Raw genomic sequence first — 12,495 nt, 5'->3', positions numbered from 1 at the left:
GCAGAATCGGTAGGGCGCTACGCCTGAAGTCGCACAAAACTTCCGAGAAATGAGATATGGATGCCGAACGTTCTGTTTCACTGACTGTACTGTAAAGGTCAGCTAAACGCGTCACACGGTCCGGATGCTATGATGAAACGTTCAGATAATAGCAGTGTGATTCAGATGGTTGGTATGTTTCAGATTTCGGTACACGTGGAAGTGCCTTCTACTACGGAACAAGATTGTACAGCGCTAAAATATTGCATTTCCTTCGCGGAGTCAGACGCAGAACGCTATTTGATGACTTACCAAACTCACATCACGCAAATGGTTAGACCATGAGTTATTCGTTTCTCGTTTCTTAGCCTAGCCAGCGAAATTTAAATTTCGGGCGAGCGACTCTGATCTTCGCATGTAATACGTTTGGTTGGTTGTTTTGGGGAAGGAGACCAGACGGTGTGGTCATCGGTCTCATCGGATTAGGGAAGGATTGGGAAGGAAGTCGGCCGTGCCCTTTCAGAGGAACCATCCCGGCATTTGCCTGGACTGATTTAGGGAAATCACGGAAAACCTAAATCAGGATGGCCGGACGCGGGATTGAACCGTCGTCCTCCCGAATGCGAGTCCAGTGTCTAAACCACTGCGCCACCTCGCTCGCATATAATACGACTCGGGCTTTCTTGTAGTTAATGACAGTTAATAACAGGTCTCCGCGGCTGTAGCTGGTCCAAGAGGAAGCAGCCCCATATTATTTATGGGCGTTCACCACTTTTCGCAGATAATGATGTATTATAGTTCCTTCTGAAAACTGCGCGGCCTTAATAGCTTACACGCGCCCAAAACGTAATTTTGAAGCACCGTAAATGTCTTCCACGCAGTTTCGCAGAATAGATTACGTGGGCGCCGCTTTATAATTTTCTACCAGCACTACGTAGGTACTTATTATAGATGTTACGCCTTTACTTAAATGGTGGAGAAGAACTGGCTTTGAAAGAATGACATTAAATCTTTTTTTGTTGTTGTTGTTGTGGTCTTCAGTCCTGATACTGGTTTGATGCAGCTCTCCATGCTAATCTATCCTGTGCAAGCTCCTTCATCTCCCAGTACCTACTGCAACCTACATCCTTCTGAATCTGCTTAGTGTATTCATCTCTTGGTCTCCCTCTACGATTTTTACCCTCCACGCTGCCCTCCAATGCTAAATTTGTGATCCCTTCATGCCTCAGGACATGTCCTACCAACCGATCCCTTCTTCTAGTCAAGTTGTGCCACAAACTTCTCTTCTCCCCAATCCTGTTCAATACCTCCTCATTAGTTAGGTGATCTACCCACCTAATCTTCAACATTCTTCTATAGCACCACATTTCGAAAGCTTCTATTCTCCTTTTGTCCAAACTATTTATTGTCCATGTTTCACTTCCATACATGGCTACACTCCATACAAATACTTTCAAAAACGACTTCCTGACACTTAAATGTATACTCGATGTTAACAAATTTCTCTTCTTCATAAACGCTTTCCTTGTCATTGCCAGGCTACATTTTATATCCTCTCTACTTCGACCATCGTCAGTTATTTTGCTCCCCAAATAGCAAAACTCCTTTACTACTTTAAGTGTCTCATTTCCTAATCTAATTCCCTCAGCATCACCCGACTTAATTCGACTACATTCCATGATCCTCGTTTTGCTTTTGTTGATGTTCATCTTATATCCTCCTTTCAAGACACTGTCCATTCCGTTCAACTGCTCTTCCAAGTCCTTTGCTCTCTCTGACAGTATTACAATGTCATCGGCGAACCTCAAAGTTTTTATTTCTTCTCCATGGATTTTAATACCTACTCCGAATTTTTCTTTTGTTTCCTTTACTGCTTGCTCAATATACAGATCGAATAACATCGGGGAGAGGCTACAACCCTGTCTCACTCCCTTCCCAACCGCTGCTTCCCTTTCATGCCCCTCGACTCTTATAATTGCCATCTGGCTCCTGTACAAATTGTAAATAGCCTTTCGCTCCCTGTATTTTACCCCTGCCACATTCAGAATTTGAAAGAGAGCATTCCAGTCAACATTGTCAAAAGCTTTCTCTAAGTCTACAAATGGTAGAAACGTGGGTTTGCCTTTCCTTAATCTTTCTTCTAAGATAAGTCGTAAGGTCAGTATTGCCTCACGTGTTCCAACATTTCTACGGAATCCAAACTGATCTCCCCCGAGGTCTGCTTCAACCAGTTTTTCCATTCGTTTGTAAAGAATTCGCGTTAGTATTTTGCAGCTGTGACTTATTAAACTGATAGTTCGGTAATTTTCACGTCTGTCAACACCTGCTTTCTTTGGGATTGGAATTATTATATTCTTCTTGCAGTCTGAGGGTATTTCGTCTGTCTCGTACATCTTGCACACCAGATGGTAGAGTTTTGTCAGGACTGATTCTCCCAAGGCCGTCAGTAGTTCTAATGGAATGTTGTCTACTCCCGGGGCCTTGTTTCGACTCAGGTCTTTCAGTGCTCTGTCAAACTCTTCACGCAGTATCGTATCTCCCATTTCATCTTCATCTTCATCCTCTTCCATTTCCATAATATTGTCCACCTCAAGTACATCGCCCTTGCATAGACCCTCTATATACTTCTTCCACCTTTCTGCTTTCCCCTCTTTGCTTAGAACTGGGTTTCCATCTGAGCTCTAGATATTTACACAAGTGGCTCTCTTTTCTCCAAAGGTCTCTTTAATTTTCCTGTAGGCAGTATCTATCTTACCCCTAGTGAGATATGCCTCTACATCCTTACATTTGTCCTCTGGCCATGCCTGCTTAGCCATTTTGCACCTCCTGTCAATCTCATTTTTTAGATGTTTGTATTCCTTTATCCCTGCTTCATTTACTGCATTTTTATATTTTCTCCTTTCATCAATTAAATTCAATATTTCTTTTGTTACCCAAGGATCTCTACTAGCCCTCGTCTTTTTACCTACGTGATCCTCTGCTGCCTTCACTACTTCATCCCTCAGAGGTATCTATTCGTCTTTTACTGTATTTCTTTCCCCCATTCGTGTCAATTGTTCCCTTATGCTGTCCCTGAAACTCTGTACAACCTCTGGTTTACTCAGTTTATCCAGGTCCCATCTCCTTAAATTCCCACCTTTTTGAAATTTCCTCAGTCTTAATCTACAGTTCATAACCAATAGATTGTGGTCAGAGTCCACATCTGCCCCTGGAAATGTCCTACAATTGAAAACCTGGTTCCTAAATCTCTGTATTACCATCATATAATCAATCTGATACCTTTTAGCATCTCCAGGTTTCTTCCATGTATACAACCTTGTTTTATGATTCTTGAACCAAGTGTTAGCTATGATTAATTTATGCTCTGTGCAAAATTCTACCAGACGGCTTCCTCTTTCATTTCTTATCCCTAGTCCATATTCACCTACTATGTTTCCTTCTCTCCCTTTTCCTACTGTCGAATTCCAGTCACCCATGACTATTAAATTTTCGTCTCCCTGCACTACCTGAATAATTTCTTTTATCTCATCATACATTTCTTCAATTTCTTCGTCATCTTTTTTTATGAAACTCATAAACAGTAATCTGCTACTACTTGTTTTAGTGTACGTTAGGTAACATATAACGTGAAAGAATATCCAGTTAACTGGTAACTATGGCAGCGTTTGGTGAAACCAATGTAATGAAATAAGTTTTGAAAACTGTCAGAGATCACACTTAATACGACTTACCTGTTGAATATATGAAAAAATTTCGCCTATCTTTCAAACAGAACTAGTTACATTCTAATATGCTGAAAAGCACGAAAATTTGAAATTCCCCTATAAAAAGACCTTATGGTTTCTTATGCTTGATGGTTTGGATAGGGAACTGCACTTTTATCAGTTCTTCACGTCTTTTAGTTATGTACGTGGTAAGATATTTTCATTTGACTATTTCTGGTACAAAAATGATAATCATAAGGGAATGGTAACGCACACAGTAGATCTTATACCTAAATCAGCTTTTCCAAAAGAGTAAAATGCACGACTCCATACTGTCGTGTAGTGGACTGCCTGGATACCAACCTTGTACATGTCGAAAGTAAAGACATTATTTGCCTGAGATATGTTATGCAGGGCGACGTTCACTTCCTCTGCCATTTTTTCGTCGGTCTGCAAAAATAAAGGAACACAAATTATAAGAATGCACTGAGGAAGTTGATAAACAGTTCGAATACATTTCTATCTAAACATGCTTTCCATACTGAGAATTACGTTAAGTTACACGGAAAACTAGAAGAATAATATTCGGCAAGTACAATCCACATATATTAACTTACCGATGATGTATGTATTCGTTTTACTAAGTTCAGTATACGAATGGAGAATGGAAAATGTATACCTTTACAAATACTGGGGACAAACACTGTGGCTTATAGGGTGGTGATAGAGGAAAAATGAAGGCAATGAAGTGACGCACTGTGAGGCAATTGAAACGACGCATTGAGTGCGACTGTGTTGACCGTGTGTCAAGGTATTTTACCTGCTGGATGAGTAGTCTATTGTCTTGACCACTGTATTTGATTAATAAACGTTGTACTCAGGGCAGAATGTCGTAAATGCAAAAATTTGGTGACGTTAAATGAATTTCAACAAGGTATTTTTGTGAATGTGGAATTGGGAAACTACAAATTCTAATACCATCTCATGTCCAGTACCCTTGTAAAAATGATCTACCGATTAATAAAACCACTACTACTACTACTATTACTACTCCTATTATTACATTATATGTCCAGATAATCTGAGAAACACTGACTGTTATTTAACCAGCTAGAAAAGGCTATACAAGGTTATTGTATCGTTGTTCAACATGATCTATCCATAGGTGTATTAGTGACCCTATGTTGATGATCCTATACACTGGATAGCTTCTCCCGAGTGTTTTCGACCCATTTCTCGTATGCGCATTTCTGTAATAAACACTGAATTCAGACAACTCTCATTCAGCTGAAATTAACGAAAATGATGCGATGGAATCGAAAGATATTGCGCAGTGCTTGAGACACTGTTATCATATTCGGCTGAAATTTCACTCGAATGTGCTTCTGGGCGTCTTGGTTTACATAAATTGTAGTTTCCATAAACAATGTGAATACTTGAACTATTCTTTAAGGAGACCATTCCCCCAGATTGTTCAAGAGAAGCATGAGTTTCAATGGGACTTTACATCTCGAAGAGACAAAGACAAATTAATTTACTGAAATGCAAGCAGAAATAAACTAAAACTATGAAGATAGATCAGAATTTGTTCATCAGCGTAGTACGAAAAGCACTGTAGAGTATTATTTACCTTTGGTTTCAATATTATGCTAGCTTCGCTATGAATTTCGGCGAAGGAGATAGGTTGCATAAACATATTATTGTGGCAAAGATCGTTAGGCAAGTTTCACGATACACAAGTGAGGCTACTCGGGTGTTTTCAAGGATTTAGTGGATGAAAATGCAAACGAAGCCACGCAAGGTTGCTACAGCACTCAGCATTTTCAGCAAGAACACAGAAAACATTCAGACTTGTAATACAATCCTTTACGTCTTTATGTGAGCGTTCAGCCAGTTTGACAATACTAGGGCAAAGTCCACTATCCCAAATGAGAAAAACTGAAGATCGACTTGTAGGAGAAACAGAGCATAAAGTTTCGAAGACCGATGTTATGTACTGGAGGACACTAGGACTATGTGGCGCCTTAAGCCCCTATTACACAAGTGACATTTTTGTTTGAATTGATTACTCGTGACAGGTGAGTTTGGTGCACCGCCTCTGGGGTTTTATCCTTGTATAAGTCTCGCCAATGACGATTTGTCGTTTTGGTTGTAAGTAGGCTGTTTAGGTTTTTATGTTGGTAAACCCACGTAGCGCTCTATATGAAAATCACTGACTATGCTGTGTGAAGTCTGTGGCTGGTTGGCATTGAAGGAATAGTCGCTACTGTAGTGTTGGGCAGTTGGATTTGAACAGCGCGTAGCGTTGGGCAGTTGGAGGTGAGCCGGCAGCAGTGGTGGATGTGGGGAGAGAGATGGTATAGTTTTGAGAGCGGACGAACTGGACGTGTGTCCATCTGAAAGAGTAAATTTGTAATACTGGATATCATGAACTGATATATATGATGACTTTTGAACATTATTAAGGTAAATACATTGTTTGTTCTCTATCACAATCTTTCATTTGCTAACTATGCCTATCAGTAGTTAGTGCCTTCAGTAGTTAGAATCTTTTATTTAGCTGGCAGTAGTGGCGGTCGCTGTATTGCAGTAGTTCGAGTAACGAAGATTTTTGTGAGGTAAGTGATTCATGAAAGGTATAGGTTACTGTTAGTCAGGGCCTTTCTTTTGTAGGGATTTTTGAAAGTCAGATTGCGTTGCGCTAAAAATATTGTGTCAGTTTAGTGTTGATCAGAATAAGTAAAGAGAGAAATGTCTGAGTACGTTTAGTTCTGCTCAGCTGTTTGAAAATCAAATAACGTAAGAGGTTTATCAGCACAGTAATTCATAAATTTTCCTAAGGGGACGTTTCATATGGTTTACACATCAGCGCCGAACTTGTGAGAGCTGTCTGCTGAGCAGTTTACCACGTGAAGTGAGGTTGTGAGGGACTACACTTTCCACGAAAAATTAAAATGTAGCGACACATTATAGGCACAGACAATGGTTATTAGGGAAACATCCCCCAGGCTGTGGCTAAGCCATGTCTCCACAATATCCATTTTTTCAGGAGTGCTAGTTTTGCAAGATTCGCAGGAGAGCTTCTATAAAGTTTGGAAGGTAGGAGACGAGGTACTGGCAGAAGTACAGTTGTGAGGACGGGGCGTGAGTCGTGCTTTGGTAGCTCAGATGGTAGAGCACTTGCCCGCGAAAGGCAAAGGTCCCGAGTTCGAGTCTCGGTCCGGCACACAGTTTTAATTTGCCAGGAAGTTTCAGTGGTAATTGGGTTTATCTCTGCGGAAAACAAAATCCATAGATACATGAAATGTATTCGGAGTTGCGAATACGGGCAACCATCAGCTGTATAATAGAATGACAACAATGGAAATTTGTGCACGACCGAGACTCGAACCCGGTTTTGCCGCTTTTGCGAGCAGCCGCCTTACCATTTTCTTTTTCCTTCGCTGAGCTCATTTTCTTCGTTATTGCTCGTGGCATTTGTTCGGGGCGGACGTCCCATGACATGCGTTCAAGTTCATCGTTGATTCATTCACTCATTTTTTTTATTACAGAGGACAGCTAACCCCCCCTGATCGAACACGCTGAGCTACTGTGCCGGCAGCATTAGGCTATGCGAGTGCGACACACGGCTAGACCCAAACTTCCATATTACGTGAGCTTCATGTCTACAGCCTGTGCTCCTACAGCCATCTTGTACATACAAAATCCAATGTCCTGCCTGTTGACTTACTGACTCAACATCGCTCAGCCCAAACCGCCAGGGATAGAAACTTGAAATTTTGAGAACCTGTGTATCTTACAATGCAGGTGTCGTTTAAGAAGGGATTTTTTTGAAATTTCATCCCTAAGGAGGTGAAATAGACGATATAGGTTTTTTTTTTAAAATGTCACTATTAAGGTAATTTTAAAACTAGATCAATGAAAATTTGTATTTGGTTTCTCAGACAGAAATAAAGAAATACATGATTCAGCATTTTTGGAAATTCAAATTTATGGGGGGTGAAATAGTGTGTGAAAGCTTTTTTTGAAAATATATTATTAAAGAACTACTAAATTGTTTTTACAGTTACACCTATGAACATTAGTTTCTGACTTCTCGGTTACAAATTACAAAATTTATGTTTCACTGAATTCGGAAATTGAGCCCATAAGGACGTGAAATAGGGAACTAGATCTTTTTTATGAAAATATTTTATTGTGAAAGCATTTTTAAGCTAAATACGTGAAAATTGAAATTTGGCTTCTCTGTTGGAAATAAAACACACGCATGTCACTGTTTTTGGAAATTCAATCCCTAAGGATGTGAAATAGGGTCATACTGATTCATGGACTCATCACCGCCCAGCCCAAACCACTAAGGATACAAACTTGAGGTTTGGAGAGGATGTGGGTCTTAAATTGCAGGCATCGTTTAAGAAGGTTCAAAATGGTTCAAATGGCTCTGAGCACTACGGGACTTAACATCTGAGGTTACCAGTCGCCTAGAACTTAGAATTACTTAAACCTAACTAACCTAAGGACGACACACACATCCATGCCCGAGGCAGGATTTTACCTGCGACCGTAGCTGTAGCGCGGTTCCAGACTGAAGCACCTAGAACCGCTCGGCCACTGCGGCCGGCGTTTAAGAAAGGATTGTGTGAAATTCCACTACTAATGGGGTGAGATAGGGTATGAAAGGCTCTTTGAAAGTATGTCGCTATTAAGGGAATTTTGAATCCAGATCTACGAAAACTGGTATTTGGTTTCTCAATCAAAAAATAAAAAATGCGTATTTCAGTATTACTGGAAATTCAGTCATTAAGGGAGTAAAATAATGGGTGAAAGATTTTTGAAAATAAACAATTACTAAAGAACTAAAGAATTTTAGGGCTGCATGTATGACAATTGGTATTTGACTTCTCCGTTAGAAATTAAAATATATCAGTGTTCCTGGAAATTCAATGCCTAAGGGAGTGCAATAGGGGACGAAACTTTTTTAAGAAAGTATTTCGTTACATTAAAAAACTTTTAAAGCTAAACTTATGAAAAGTGGTATTTCACTTGTCGGTTAGATGTAAAGAAATATTTGTTAGGAGATGAAAGTTGCTATGGAAGTACCTCCGCAAGAAAGCAAAAGGCATGATTAAGAGCCGGCCGGGGTGGCCGAGCGCTTCTAGACACTACAGCCAGGAACCGCGCGACCGCTAAGGTCGCAGGTTCGAATGCTGCCTCGGGCTTGGATGTGTGTGATGTCCTTAGGTTAGTTAGGTTTAAGTAGTTCCAAGTTTTAGGGGACTGATGACCTCAGAAGTTAAGTCCCATAGAGCTCAGAGCCATTTGAACCATTTCAACCATGATTAAGAAAAACCTTGGACTCCTGCTAACAGAAGTACATTCGGAAAATACCATGCTTACACGGCCTTAATTAGTGTGAAAAACTTAGAAGGTTTTGTAATTTGTGAACAACATAAAAATTCGATTAAATAAAAGCAAAACAAAAAGTCTCCACAGGTCATACAGTCTACGCGAGGGAAGCAGCGAGCGCTAAGCTAGTTGTGTGCAAGGGTCAATCAATAATTAAAGAGACAAATTGGTCTGGGGAAAAAACTGTTACTAGGGCAAGTTTGGTACTTTTATGGCTTTAAGTTGGCATCACTGTGATGAGCCCTGATCAGATGATGTATCAACATTGTTTTGTTTATAACATCAAAAATACATTTCAAGATGGCGAGTCTGCTTGAAACGTCCACATTAGGTGAATAACGTTCTGTTATTCGTTTTTTGCTTGCTGAAAGCGTGAAACCAGTGAATATATAGTGTAAAAGCTCTAAAGTTTATGGTAAGGTTGTATGAATCGTTGCAAATTTTTACAAGCAGATAGAGCAGTTCAAAAATGGTCGTGACTCAGTGACTGACGAACACCGTTCTGGCCGACCAGTTGTAGCTTCAACTCCTTCAGTTGAAAGTCGAACTGATGACATTATTCGTGCCGACCGCCGTGTGACTGTGGAAATGATAGTTGATAAGGTTCAAGTTAGTACTGGTACAGTTAAAAACATTATCTGTAACAAGTTGAAGTACCACAAAACATGTGCAAGATGGGTCCCAAAGGAGTTGACGCGGCTACCCAAGAAAACAACATTGAGAGTGTGCACAGAGCTAAAGGAACGTTATGAAAGAGAAGGTGAGCACTTCCTCAACAAAATTAACTTGTGATGGAACTTGGGTTCACTCTTACGAGCCAGAATCAAAAAGACAAAGCATGGAGTGGAAGCTCACCAACCCACCTGTCAAGAAAAAATTCAAAACCCAAGCATCAGCAGGAAAAGTCATGTTGACCGTGTTTTGGGATGCTGAAGGTCCAGTTTTTTGTGAGTATCTCGAAGAGCAGCATACAGTGAACAGCCAATACTACTCGTATTTGCTCTTAAACAAGGTGAAGCCAGACATGAGAGAAAGGCGTCTTGGATCTCAGAGGAGAGGTGTGATTCTCCAGCAAGACAACGCACGTCCTCATATTTCTCAACTAACCCGTGAAACCATCGATAAAATGAGCTCTGAAGTACTGCATCATCCTCCTTACAGTCCTGATTTAGCACCTAGCGATTTCCATTCGACTGGCGCACTGAAAGGGGCATTACGAGGGAAGAGGTTCCAGGGCAACGAGGACGTGAAAAAGTTTGTAGGAAATTGGTTCAGACATCAAGATAGAGTAAAAAAGTTAGTAGCCCGTTGGAACAAATTCATAAATGTTCAAGGGGATTATGCTGAAAAGTAGAAAAAGTATTGTTTGGTACAAATAAACGTTTTTTTATCCGGACCAATTTGTCTCTTTACTTACTGAATGACCCTCAGATATTCCCGTAAAGGGGAGGCATTTTACTTGGAACTCGCTTGCGCGGTGGCGTAGAATAAATACGATATATTGTAGTGACTGTGTTACTCCGAACTTCGATGCAATGGTCCTTCGAACACGTATGCAACATTCAGAAATAACTGCATTCACCTGCTAAAGGAAATACATACAAACACATCAAACAATATTTAGAAGGCATTAAACAGCACCCTTTCGCTTTATCCTTTGTATCTTGTTTCCTTTCTGTGTGCCAAATAACACAGAAAATTATTTATTTCGTTAAACAGTTCTAACATTTTCACTGTTGGAAATTAATTTCTACATCTACATCTACATCCATACTCCGCAAGCCACCTGACGGTGTGTGGCGGAGGGTAACTTGAGTACCCCTATCTGTTCTCCCTTCTATTCCATTCTCGTATTGTTCGTGGAAAGAAGAGTTGTCGGTATGCCTCTGTGTGGGCTCTAATCTCTCTGATTTTATCCTCATGGTCTCTTCGCTAGATATGCGTAGGAGGGAGCAATATACTGCTTGACTCCACGGTGAAGGTATGTTCTCGAAACTTCAACAAAAGCCCGTACCGAGCTAATGAGCGTCTTTACTGCACAGTCTTCCACTGGAGTTTATCTATCATCTCCGTATCGCTTTCGCGATTACTAAATGATCCTGTAACGAAGCGCGCTGCTCTCCGTTGGATCTTCTGTATCTCTTCTATCAACCCTATGTGGTACGGATCCCACACTCCTGAGCAGTATTCAAGCAGTGGGCGAACAAGCGTACTGTAACCTACTTCCTTTGTTTTCGGATTGTATTTCCTTAGGATTCTTCCAATGAATCTCAGTCTGGCATCCGCTTTACCGACGATCAACTTTATATGATCATTCCATTTTAAATCACTCCTAATGCGTACTCCCAGATAATTTATGGAATTAACTGCTTCCAGTTGCTGACCTGCTATTTTGTAGCTAAATGATAAGGGATCTTTCTTTCTATGTATTCGCAGCACATTACACTTGTCTACATTGAGATTCAATTCCTTATCTAGGAACTCTTCAATCCAATCACACAACCGGTCTGATTGTCCATATGCTCTTACTTTGTTCATTATACGACTGTGGGGAACTGTATCGAACGCCTTGCGGAAGTCAAGAAACACGGCATCTACCTGGGAACCCGTGTCTGTGGCCCTCTGAGTCTCGTGGACGAATAGCGCGAGCTGGGTTTCACACGATCTTTTCCGAAACCCATGCTGATTCCTACAGAGTAGATTTCTAGTCTCCAGGGAAGTCATTATACTCAAACATAATACGGGTTCCAAAATTCTACAACTGATCGACGTTAGAGATATAGGTCTATAGTTCTGCACATATGTTCGACGTCCCTTCTTGAAAACTGGGATGACCTGTGCCCTGTTCCAATCCTTTGGAACGCTACGCTCTTCTAGAGACCTACGGTACACCGCTGCAAGAAGGGGGGCAAGATCCTTCGCGTACTCTGTGTAAAATCGAACTGGTATTCCATCAGGTCCAGCGGCATTTCCTCTTTTGAGCGATTTTAATTGTTTCTCTATACCTCTGTCGTCTATTTCGATAGCTACCATTTGGTCATCTGTGCGACAATCTAGAGAAGGAACTACAGTGCAGTCTTCCTCTGTGAAACAGCTTTGGAAAAAGACGTTTAGTATTTCGGCCTTTAGTCTGTCATCCTCTGTTTCAGTACCATTTTGGTCACAGAGTGTCTGGACATTTTGTTTTCATCCACCTACCGCTTTGACATAGACCAAAGTTTCTTAGGATTTTCCGCCAAGTCAGTACATAGAACTTTACTTTCGAATTCACTGAACGCCTCTCGCATAGCCCTCATCACACTATATTTCGCTTCGCGTAATTTTTGTTTGTCTGCAAGGCTTTGGCTATGTTTATGTTTGCTGTGAAGTTCCCTTTGCTTCATTAAAAGCGAATTCGTCTCGTCCA

General features: G+C 40.8%; 1 protein-coding gene across 8 annotated transcripts in view; it reads right to left on the bottom strand.

The window, feature by feature from the left end:
* LOC124594774 (leukocyte elastase inhibitor-like) overlaps positions 1–12,495 on the bottom strand; it is a 193,857-nt gene that overhangs the window by 166,936 nt on the left and 14,426 nt on the right. For all 8 annotated transcript variants that reach the window (XM_047133174.1, XM_047133176.1, XM_047133173.1 and 5 more), the window contains exon 2: positions 4,047–4,133. In XM_047133174.1, coding sequence (XP_046989130.1) covers positions 4,047–4,121 — 75 coding nt within the window. In that variant the 5' untranslated portion in view covers positions 4,122–4,133. The remainder of the gene's footprint in view (positions 1–4,046; positions 4,134–12,495) is intronic.

This window comes from Schistocerca americana, chromosome 2, assembly GCF_021461395.2.
Source record: "Schistocerca americana isolate TAMUIC-IGC-003095 chromosome 2, iqSchAmer2.1, whole genome shotgun sequence".
Classification (NCBI taxonomy): Eukaryota; Metazoa; Arthropoda; class Insecta; order Orthoptera; family Acrididae; genus Schistocerca; species Schistocerca americana.
This window is presented reverse-complemented; position numbering and strand designations above follow the sequence as displayed.